The 12,481-nt window shown below is 47.5% G+C and overlaps 1 protein-coding gene across 2 annotated transcripts in view; it reads left to right on the top strand.

Annotated features, from left to right (window-relative positions):
• Positions 1–11,919: 11,919 nt before the first annotated feature.
• LOC125319336 (adenosine 5'-monophosphoramidase HINT2-like) overlaps positions 11,920–12,481 on the top strand; it is a 79,752-nt gene continuing 79,190 nt past the window's right edge. The window contains exon 1 of one of the 2 annotated variants that reach the window (XM_048290444.1): positions 11,920–12,107. In XM_048290444.1, coding sequence (XP_048146401.1) covers positions 11,931–12,107 — 177 coding nt within the window. In that variant the 5' untranslated portion in view covers positions 11,920–11,930. The remainder of the gene's footprint in view (positions 12,108–12,481) is intronic. The other variant, XM_048290445.1, reaches the window with a different exon arrangement.

Consider the following 12,481-nt stretch of genomic DNA (forward strand, 5'->3'; position numbering starts at 1 on the left):
TGGCTGGAGAAGGTGACCTCCAAAAACCCCTAGATCAAGCTACAACCTTACCTGAAGTAGCATTACAAGACATAGCTATTGCAGCTAAGACATCGCTGTTTCTCACCCCTGATGATTCTGTTCCTACACAATATTTCTCTAACATCAAACAGTCAGCAAATGAAAGCTTCATTCAGTTTGTTGATCGTTTGAAAGCTAGCTTAGAGAGACAGATAGAAAGTCCGGATGGACGAAAGGAACTTTTGGGCAAACTTGCCATAGTAAATGCTAACGAACAATGTAAGAATATCTTGAGGGCCCTACCCATGGACAGAACCCACAATAGAACAAATGATAGAGACCTGTACTAGACACACATCCACAGAAAACACAATGACCCAAGCAGTTGTAAAGGGCATCACAGAAGGAGTTTCCGGTGCATTTGCTGCAGCAGTCTCTAAGGAGAATGCCCGCTGTTTCTATTGTGGCGAACTTGGACACTTTATAAAGGACTGCCCACAAAGGTCACCCACCCAGGACCGTCGTGCCGCCTACCAAAGGCACCAGAGACAGCAACAGCACCAGCAGCGTCCAAAAAACTTCTATCGGAGCGCGGTGTCAAGGCCCCGCGCCCAGACAACAAATCAAAGGCCATACTACCCCGCTTCAGCTGTGAAGTCCACATCGGACCACCGAGAGCAGACAGCTGGACCTCGCCCGGCACCATCATCCCAGGCGATCCCAGAACACATGAGAAGGATCCAACACACGGAGCGCTACCGATCGGAACGAGACGCCAACTGGTAACATCACTGCCATTTAACTTTGTTGACAAGCGTTTTTATCATATCCCCACAGGAAAGTACGGACCGCATGACGGCCCATGGGACATTCTTATCCTAAGCGATACCATCCATGGTCCAGAACAACTCTTTGTATTACCTGAGATACAAACAGTGCACCCTGGACAAGAGATTCTTGTCCAGCTTTGCTGCACGGACACACCTTTCTTTCTCCCACAGGGAACACCGATTGCTCAAGCTTTTTTACTTCCACAGAACTGCCCAGAACAGCTTCCTCTCAATCCTACAGCAATGTGGATAGAGATCGTGGGCTCAAACAAACCGACCATCGAGTGCAGCTTGTTCTGTAAAGGAGAGAGGGTCTACCGCCCAGGGATGCTGGACACCGGAGCAGACGTGACCATCATCGCCCGCTCTGAGTGGCCAGGGAATTGGGAACTGGAGCCAGTGGCAGGTATGATCTCCGGGATTGGTGGAGTTGCAGTATCCATGAGGAGCAAACGAAATGTTGTCATTGAAGGACCTGAGGGCAAGATAGCGACCACCCGACCATTCGTGGTAAGAGCCCCCATCACATTATGGGGCAGAGACCTTCTATCCCAGTGGGGTGCCACTCTTACCATTCCCAGCCAGGATTTCTGACTGGGGCCACTGAGAAACGCACGCTGCCATCTACTCCCCCGCTCACCTGGAAGACTGACAACCCAAAATGGACAAGGCAGTGGCCCCTTGAAAAAGAAAAACTCAGCGCGCTGTAAGCCCTGGTGGAGGAGCAACTTGCCAAAGGTCATATCACTGAGACTACAAGTCCTTGGAATTCCCCTGTCTTTGTACTGAAAAAGCCCGGCACAAACAAATGGAGACTACTCCAGGGCCTACGAAAGATCAATGAGGTCATTGAAGACATGGGCCCCCTCCAACCCGGCCTGCCATCACCATCGATGCTGCCCCGAGACTGGCTGCTGGCCATCATAGACATTAAAGACTGGTTCTTTAACATCCCGCTCCATCCCCAGGATGCACCACGGTTCGCCTTCTCCATCCCCTCTCTTAACAATGAAGCCCCACTCAGAAGGTACCATTGGCTCGTCCTTCCACAAGGCATGAAGAACAGCCCGACCACCTACCAGTGGTATGTCGCCCACATTCTATCCCCCATCAGGAGCCTGTTTCCAGAAGCAATCATTTACCACTATACGGATGACATACTAATCTGTGCATCAGAAAAAACTTACTTGGACAGAACTCTTAAAAAGACAATTGAAACCATAGAAGAAGACAAAGTGCAGCACTCCAGCCCATGGACTTACCTCGGCCTCCAGATCCGTGAGAGAACCATCGTACCCCAGCAACTCTCCATCAAAAAGGACCCTAAAACCCTAAGGGACTTACACAGCCTGTGTGGATCCATAAATTGGATACGCCCCCTACTGGGAGTCACAAATGAAGACCTTGATCCCCTCTTCAACCTCCTCCACAGCAGCAAAGACTTGGACTCTCCATGCGCCCTCACACCTTGTTGGGGAAGGTGAAACAGGAAAGCCTGGTAAATATGATTGCCTGACAAAAGATTTTGGGAATATGAAAACTACAGGCAACATCGAAATGAAAGCCACTTTTGAAATACCAAGTCTTAGTTACTGAACAACTAGAAAACAATGGTATGGCCAACTGAAGGTAATCCCCTCTTGATGGAACAATACCCTCTGCTTGCAAACAGGTCCAAGGGTCAGAGCAGACCCTACTAGCTCAGCAGAAGGGGTCCAAAGAGTAGTTTTTAGAAGTTAAGATGTAACACTCTATGGTAATATAAGAACTCTTATAGGCTGTATGTAAATGCTATAGGATTTGTATCTTGTATTAGATTGGTTAGTGACAATTAGAATATTCAGTACAGAAGATGATTTATTGTATTGTAACCAGAACTTCAGAGATTTCTTTTCCTTACTACCTCTTCCACTCCTGCTCTTACTTCCACTCTTGCTCTTACACTCTCTCTCTCTCTCTCTCTCTCTCTCTCACCCGTTTACTCTCTTGCTCTCTTGGGCCTGCTCAGAGCTGAGTCTGGCAGCTCTGAGCAGTGCCCCTATACCCACGCCTTTTACAATAAACCGACTGTGTCCCAAGACCTGCCTATAGAGATCTCTCGTCTCCATCCGTCTCCGTCCCGACTGGACACTGAACCCTAAACCTACAACACCTGAAGCTCGAGTTACCATCACTAAAGTTCAAGAAGCCCTGTCTTCACGCCAAGCCCATCGCGTTGAACCCAGCCTGCCTCTTCAGTTTGCAGTTTTGGGTAAAGCTCCCTGTTTCCATGGACTGATCTTCCAATGGGACCCTCAACTCAGAGACCCTTTGCTGATACTTGAATGGGTCTTCACAAGCCATCAACCTACAAAGACATTAACCACCTTCCAAGAAGTAATGGCACATTTAATAAAAAAGGCCAGAACTCGTCTCCGCTCTCTTGCAGGGTGTGAGTTCACATGCATATACTTGCCATTGACCACTGAAGATCTGAGGCTGTTGCTCTGGACCAATGAGAGCCTCCAGTTAGCCCTAGATAGCTACACAGGCCAAATTTCCGTTCACGTGCCAAAACACAGACTTTTCTACCGTGAAGCAGCTTTTAAATTGATTCCAAAATTAATCCAAAGTAGAAAACCTCTTAAAGCTCTGACTGTCTTTACTGATGGTTCGTCACATCGGTCTGTCATGACATGGAGACAACCCAATACCCAGAAATGGGAATCTGATATCCAAATAGTAGAGGGATCTCCACAGATTGCTGAATTAGCAGCTGTTGTCAGAGCCTTTGAGAAGTTTAAAGATGAACCTTTTAATCTGGTCACAGATTCGGCTTATGTCGCTGGCATAGCTATGAGGGCTGAACATGCTTTTCTAAAGGAGGTCTCCAACCAAAAATTATACCAATTGGTTTCTACATTAATCCATTTAATCTCACACAGAAAACAGCCTTACTACATTATGCATGTGAGGTCACATACTGACCTCCCTGGTCCCATTGCCGAAGGGAACAGGAGAGCAGATGCACTGGCCATGCCAGCAGAGACTGCAAACGTCCCTGACATCTTTGCCCAGGCAAAGTTGTCACATGCATTTTTTCACCAAAACATTCCTGCACTCGTCAGAATGTTCAAGCTTTCAAAAGATCAAGCAAAAGCTATCATTGCAACGTGCCCAAACTGCCAGAACTACCAAATAGCATCTATGGGTACCGGAGTCAACCCCCATGGTCTGAACAGCTGCCAATTGTGGCAAACTGATGTAACCCACTTCCCATCCTTTGGGAGATCCAAATACATGCACGTGTCAGTTGACACATTTTCTGGGGCAGTGTTTGCGTCAGCCCATGCAGGAGAAAGTGCCATCCACGTCATCAAGCATTTTCTCCTTGCCTTCGCCACCCTGGGAGTCCCTGAAGAAATCAAAACAGATAATGGGCCTGCCTACACCTCTCACAAGTTAAAAGATTTCTTCAACCAATGGGGAATAAAACACAAGACAGGCATACCTAGCAATCCCACAGGACAATCCATCGTAGAAAGGACCCACCAAACCCTCAAAAGAGTCCTCAACCAGCAACAGAGAGAAACAGAAATCTTGTCTCCTGTTGAAAGACTCTGTAAGGCTCTCTATGTCATTAACTTCCTAAATGGTACATCGTCAGAGCCTGATCCCCCAGTACTCCGCCACTTCTCAAATTCAACCCAAGCTAAGCTCATGGAGAAGCCACCAGTGCTGGTAAAGGACCCTGAATCACACCAGGTCTCTGGGCCTTTCCAATTGATTACCTGGGGGAGAGGCTACGCCTGTGTCCAGCTACCATCTGGCCTGAAGTGGTTCCCAGGAAAAAGTATTAAACCATACTTAGGCCCTACAAACACTGCTACCACAAACACCAAGAACTCTCCTGAGACATATACAGGACCTCCACAAAACCAGACCAGCTCGGCATGGAGACGAAAACGTCGCCAGATGCCCACCAACCAGGAAAAAGATCGTCCCACCACATGGCAGCAGACGAAACAGAAAGCTGAACAAGAAGCTACAGCAACAAGTCAAGCCGTAGGCCAGACACAGCCTGGAAAAACTGATCCCTAGTTTATATGTTATCACCCCTTGTTACCCCAAAATATCCCCTTCCCTCAACCCTTGTCAGACTTCCCTAAACCCCAAAACCTCCCCTCTCACCACAAAGCTAACAAATCTTGCTTGTATTCCCTCTCAGAAGCTCCATCCCTGCCCAAAGATGAAATGTATCTACGTTGATGCTGTCCTCACCACTGCCTCGATGACCTAAAAGTAGACAATGACCTTTTGGACGATGGGGAATAACGGGATGGATTGCATCTTTGCTTAAGGGAGCTCTGTGGGTATTCATTGTAATTATTACTGTGTTACTTATGTTCTCTTGCCTCCTACGTTGCTGCAGAAAGGCTGCTGGGAATGCCTTTTTAATAAATACAGAAGGGGGAGTTGTGGGATATGCCCAGCCACTGCCCTGGAGGGATGTCTGCTGAGATAAAAGATTTTGCAATCGCCCAGCAGGACTCCCTGGAAAGGTGACTACTTTTGAGTCATGGTGAGGAAAAGTAGACCCACAATCCTTTGGGAGACCCTATGCAGATCGTTCTGTAACCCATTGGTCTGTCCCAGACCCTCTGTAATCCATTGGTCCCCTTGCTGATCCCCTGTATCCCTATAAAAGAAGACCAGCTCGCCTCTGTAGAGAGAGAGCTCGTCCCTGGCTTCCCTTCGCCGGAGAGGACCCACAATAAAGCTACCTTTGTGCGGAACCAGCCACACGGGCCTTCTCGTCTCTCTCTCTGGTCTGGTTTGGCCTAGAGGCTGCCCTGCAGAGCTGAGCTGGAATCACGAGCTGATAATCACTAAAGAGCTGACAGCCTCTGCAAGGGCCCCTCTGCCAGCAGCTGAGAGGAAGACACCGGACCCCGGGAAGGCGATTCCTTTCGGGACCATCTCCCTGGACCGGTCATCTCTTCCTGGGTCACAGCCTCGGACCCCACCACCAGCTGTAATATTACAGTGCCACCAAATTCAAATAATGCTGTTATTCTGAATCATTTTCTTTCATTGCAGTCTTCAGGCGAGACGCACCTGCCTTGGGCGAAAGTCTGGGTACGGGATCTACTCACTAACAAGTGGGAAGGCCCATGAGAGCTCATTGCTTGGGGTCGTGGATATGCTTGCGTTTCCACAGATACTGGGGTACGATGGTACCTGCAAGATGTGTTCTCCCTGACCTGCGGTACCAGAAGCAGAATGGGACCAACAAGCAACCTCCAAATTATGACCAGAAAAATGCAGATCATCAGCCGAATGATCCTTCGAATGATGACCAAGATGTCGACCATCAGTCAGATGGTCCTTCTACAAGCAGAGACTGAACTTTAAGTTTCTTTTGTTATGGAGTCAGAATGTCAAAGCCCTTAAGGCTATCTAGAATTAGCAACTGATGTAGAACCCTTAAGGCTATTTAGAATTAATAACTGATGTAGAATTGAGTTCCCTAGATATATCTCCCATGGCACTGCTGGAGAATCTCTCTGCTCACTTTAAATCAGTATCTGATTTGGATTCAGTTTGGTAACAGCCATTACCAAACGGATCCCTTATGCTGTGTTTGTTCTCCTTGCTGCGAGGGATTCCGCAGAGGATTACAAACGCTGCCTTTCTGGTCTTAAAACAAAAAGGGGAAATTGTGGATGCTGAAAAGTTAGAAGCAGAGAAATTCTCCAGCTTTCTGCCAGCATCCTGTGAAAGGCTTGCTTTCTCACGCAGGCTAGCTGAAAACAGTGATAGGTTTTTGTAAACCAAGACTTCATCTCACAGGTGCAAGCTTGTTGTGTAGTATTGTTATGGTACACTGGAGAAAATATTTTGAAATGGGTGTTATAGGGTCTTAACCAATCACTCTGGGAGGTGGATGGTCAAGGGACCAATGGCCTCATGCCATTCTAGCGAACCAAGTTATATAAATGAGTTTGTAATTTATTAAATATTTCCATTTCCTCCTGGACTGAACTTATGTCATTTTTGTCGCCGTCCCCGGTACAACAGCGACAGGCTCTCATTCAAATTCAAGATAAATACCATGGCTAGGGCTGTTACAACTTAGGCCAGCACTTGAATCCAAACCCAGGTCACACCACTTAAACCTGAACCAAAGATTTATGAGATTGGCCCCTATGTAGTGAGGAACACAGGCCAGAAATTATTGATGTTTAATCCAGAATGGTCTCTTAAGCGTGTAGAATTACTGATGCAAATTAATATTTCTGAGATCCAATCAGCCTGCTCCCCTTTAATACAAACATCCTTTGAAGGGTGGACAGCCTGGCTGCAAAAGCAAAGCCCCCTCAAAGGCAGAATGCGGAGAGATCTGACTGGCATGCTGGGAACAGGACTGGGAGTCTATAACGGAATTGATTCAGAGATACTGATGAATAAATTGGCCACGGCAACCAGTGATCTGACCAAATTAAAACAGCCCCTACAATCCTCCCTATTAGCGCTAGGAAACAGCCAGTGGCAAGTCTCAAAAATACTCCCAGACCTCGCAAAGACCAGCGACCTGGACCACAGACTGATATTAAACACACTTGGTGTAGCTCAAGACAATGTATCATTTGCCCTTAGCTGCATACAAGCCCAATTATGGATGCAGTCAACAGCTTCCTTAATTATAAGACAAGGAAATGAAGGTGCTTTCCCTATTGGAATCCAAGGAGCTGTTTGGAATAATGCTACTAAGTTAGAAAGAAAGCTCCAATCCTGGTGGACCTTGGTAAATTTCACTTATGACCCAATGACTAACATAGCTACTGCCTTTGTGCTTACTATACGTAATGCCACAGTTTATGTAATTCATCCTATTGTTGCATTGGGACTAAACTATGAAGGGACAGTTTTTTATCCCTCTGAACATAGAGTATGGGCTCAGATGGTAGAAGAAAAATGGCAAACAGTAAATTTAGAATCTTGCATCACACGGGAACAACAAGGATTTATCTGTGAAAGTAATACACTTGATGCCAAAGACATATGCCTTGATGTAGAACAAGGCATTTGTCACTTCGAGGTCCACCCAGGCACTACACCGAAAACTGTACTTGTATATATTGTTCAAGGTTGTGTGTGCTTAAGAACTATCTGCACTTTTATGATGATAGATGACAGTGATATAAATGTAGCTGCCAGGAATCACTCTAATTTTTGTATTTGTAATTTTACCAAGATTTTTTGTTATGACTTTTCGTATTTAGCACCGGTTGTGTCTCATCAATTCATAAGGTCTAACTACACCATATACCATAAATTGCTACCCACACCTATTGGGATGGACCTCACATTAGTAAAGCAATTAGTGAAACATCAGGATCTAATTGAGATTTTAGAAGAAATCCAAAAGAACAGGAAAAAGACCTTAGTCACCATCCATCATGACACACAAGAAATAAGCAGTATCTTGCAAAGAGTAAAACAAGATGCAGGTCATAACTGGTGGGACGCGCTTTTTGGATGGTCACCTACCGCCACTGGCCTTCTGAATATTCTATGTCACCCCATAATTGTTTTATTAATTTTGGTGAGTACTTGCCTTGTGTTGTCTATTATGTTGCTTGTTTGGAACTATAGAGTACTAAAGAAGTTATCAGTCTTAACTACCTTGTCAAATGCAAATGGAAAAGCATTAAGGGACACTTATCGTAAAAGATTATTAGGAAAAGAATTTGTGTATTAGTCAAAGAATTTACTAACTCTATAGAAAAGGGGGGACGGAATCAGGGGGAGGAGGGGGAAGCAGAGGGTAAATGATTTAATAAGAAGCTGTTTCTTAAAAACAATGTATACAGCTTGCTCAACACTTATTGTGCCTACCAAAGCAGAATGAGAAGATATAAGACTATTGATAAAGGGAAGGAATCTTGACCAAATATCCTGTTTTCAAATCTAAAACTAACTTAAACCAGCCTTGAAGTTTGGACTTGGGCCAGGGACATAAGGACCATGCGCAGGGAAGCAAGGTGAAAAGTTCAGAATGAAGAAGACTACTTCATCTGAGGAAGACTCTTACTTCATCCCAGAGACCCCTACCCACGACCACCAAATGACACTGCGCAAGCGCAACGCAGATGTAAATGACTTTTGGGCTCATTGTAATATGAGGCGAGGCTAGGCAGGGCTAGGTAATGAATATGTATAGGCATATTGGGAAACTCAATGAATATGGAACTCGTAACCCGATATATACCAAGCTGAATGCAGCTGTTGGCATGCATGACTTTGGAGGAATTATCCCCCATGCGTCCCAGCGCTGGAATAAACTTACCTTCTTTACTACTTATTCTAGTAGTGGAGTCTTTTCCGCGTATCAGCCCAGCCCCACCGTTTTTCTGCCACTGCTCCAAGTTTTTCGCTACACTCAGCACCCCGTGCCTGCCGAGACATCATGCAGCTCCTGCTACAGCTGCGAAGTTTCTGCTACATTTTGTTTGCCAGCCCGGGTGTGCCTGCCTCTGCTGTTCCAGCTGCTACTCTGAGATTCCTGCTACAGCCCATTTTGCTATCTGGAGGGGCACCAGGATCGGCTGCCACTGTGAGGTTCTAAAGGAAGCCCCTTTTCAATCTCTCCCGCTGGCTGATTTGCTATTAACTGTGTGAAGAGGTGGCTGAGCTCACGCCACAGCGACCCCTGCAGCCACGTGGGAATCATCGCACCTGCCCTGCCTCACCAGGAGACAACAGTGCCCCTGCCAGCTCTGGTCTTAATTACATGTAGTGGTTTGGTCTAAAATACTCATTACTGTTTATCTTCTGTGAGATAAGAATTAGGAGAAATGCAAAACAGGCACCAAACTTGAAAGAATATAAAGAAGTTTATTAACAGACCTAAAAGAAGAAAAAAAAAAATTATACCACCTTCAGAACTCTCCTCCTCCCCCCACCTTCCTCCCTTCTCCCACTGACAATGTAAAAAGACAACCCTTAAGATGTTCAGTCTGTTTACCACTTCCATAATAACCTTGTTCAGTCCATTTAGAAAGAGAAGTCTCTTCTTGCTTGTGCTATGAAAACATTATCACAACGAGACAGCCGCCCACTTCCAAATATTGTTCAGTCCATTTAGGAAGAGGAGTCTCTCTGCCTGCATGTGAGTCCCTTCCCCCGACTTGCAGCTTTTCCCGCAACTGCTTTCGAGGGTCCACTCTTGAAGTTTTTTGGGGTACAATTTTAAGGTTGAGCCGTTCAGAAACAAAAAACAGAGGCCCTTCTCCTTCCCTGGGAGCAAAGGGTCTTCCTCATCTTCATCGTTAGGACTATCTCTGGGAGCATCTCTAGGAACTGAGGTTTTCTCCTTTCCCATTTGGAGCAAAAGTCCTCATCTGGTCCATCTCTCCCTGTCCAAACTTCTCATGAAATTACAGCTGCGTCAGCATCTGCCTATCTCAGCGCAGCTGCTTTTGCTTACGAGTTGAACACTCCACCCCCCATATCTTCATGAAATTACAACGGGATACTCTGATATATCATAGCATCACAACAGAATTTCAGCTTTAAGCATCTCCTCTCTCTCTTCTCTCAGGTTTTCAGCTCTTCACAGCAATAAAAAGGGTTAATCTCACCTCGGCCTTGCAGCTTTGCAGCTGGGATGTTGAATTTTTCTTATCGCAGTGGAGAGGGGGGAGAGCCAAGCCGCTCCTGCTGCCCACGGCAAGGCAGTGGGGGGGGTTCCACGGCTGGAACAGGTCCATCGACTCCAGGATGGCCATGGCCCGGCCCGGCCTGGCCCAAGCAGGGCCTGGCCGGGCCCGCTGGCCCCCACACAGGGCCTGCAGCCACCTGTCCCAGCACCGGAAATGAGAGAGAGCTTGGGGGGGGAGTTTGTCTATTCTTAAGTGTGTATCACAGAGGCGGTCACAACTTTAAGTGGCTTAAAGAATTGTCCATATTCAAACTGGCCAGCTGATAGGTTCTATCAGGTCCCAGAGGAAACTGTAAGCACCCCTTAGCAAGGACATCCCTTCTGGAACTATGCTTGCTAACCTATGACATTACACCAAAGGGGAAGTTGCTTGATGTCCGAGAGAAGGCGCATATTGGGTTTCTGGTTTTGTTTGTTGTTGCTGCTGTTGTTGTTTGTTTGCCTTGCTATACATATACATACTTGTAAAGAACTTTTATTTCTTTTCCCATATCTTTGCCTGAAAGCCCCTTAATTTCAGAGTTATAATAATTTGGAGGGAAGGGGGTCACATTTTCTATTCCAAGGGAGGTTCCCGCCTTCCTTGACAGACACCTGTCTTTCAAACCAAGACAATGTATACAAATCCTGCACCTGGGGAGCAATAACCCCATGCACCAGTGCATGCTGGAGGCCCATCGGCAGGAAAGCAGCTTTGCAAAATAGGACAATGTGCCCTTGCTGCAAAGGTGGCCAAGGATATACTTAGCCTAATATAGAGGAAAGCAGGATTCATATATATTCAAAGACAGTTGTGTGGACCACTCAAAGTGCTCACTGTCCCTGGGGGTGCAGGGCACCACAGACCACCCTTTGGCAACTATGAGGGCACTGCCTATTTTTCTAAAACCTCCTACCCAGCTTAACACAAATCTTATATTGAGGCGTCAAGCCAACAGCACTGAATGCACGCTTTCTATTGTGTTTTCTCCCAGGAGGTATGCAGCATAGAAATGTCTACAATGGAAGTGGGGCTTTCAGGGAACAATGTAGAGCAACTTCTGTTGGTTCTGCGAAAGGTCCTGAAAAGTTAATGCCAGGCCAGGTCATTTGACTGGAGGGAGCAGCACCAAAAAGGCACAGGCACCTTTGGGGTGGACTTGATGCGGTAACAAATAACAAGAAATAGTACTCGTAGCTACTACAGCCTCTTCTGCGACCTCGTATCCCGCCCTCAAGGTCGCAGCACTACACGAGGCAGATCCCTCCGCGCCCTGAGGGCGCGCAAACTTCCTGAGCCATCGTAAGCACCAGGTCGACCAGGGCGGACCCACCAGGGGGCGGGGACAAGAGAAAACGACAAACAAAACAGCCAATCGAGGCGTAGGATTTACCGACGGCGATCCTGCGGTCCAATGGGCGCCGCGGAGGGCCTGGCCCAGTGGAGGAAGTGTTGGGGCCACGGCAGGCTTTGTTCTTGGCTGAGGAGATTAGCGGGGTGTGGGCCGCGCGGCATGGTGGCTTTACTATTGTCTTCGGAAAGATCATCAGCAAGGCGATTCAGTGGTACCATCAGCGACGAGGACGAGGAGGTAGTCGCGGCTTTGCTCTGTGCGCGGTTCCTCTTCCCCCCCCTTCCTCCCGCGCTCGCGGGCGTCTGAGCCGAGGACCCGGTGCGCGGTGCCCGGGCGCGCGGTAGGGCGGGTGGCGGCGCTGCTGCTGCGGGGTGGGTGGAGGGACGAGGGGCGGACGGGGCCTCTTTGGGTTGTGGCGCTCTCTACTGCACCATCCCCTAAGCTTGTTCGGTGCCGCACCCCCACCCCTCCGGCTGCCGCGGCGCGTACTGGGTTGCTGGTATTGTCCGGACTCGCCTCGGATGCCACCCCCACCGTGTCGTGCGCGCGCGTAGAGAAGGGCCTCTAACGTTCGCGCACTTGGTGTTAGCCGCAGACATTTGCCGCGTGAT

The sequence above is a fragment of the Corvus hawaiiensis genome, chromosome W, assembly GCF_020740725.1.
Source record: "Corvus hawaiiensis isolate bCorHaw1 chromosome W, bCorHaw1.pri.cur, whole genome shotgun sequence".
NCBI lineage: Eukaryota > Metazoa > Chordata > Aves > Passeriformes > Corvidae > Corvus > Corvus hawaiiensis.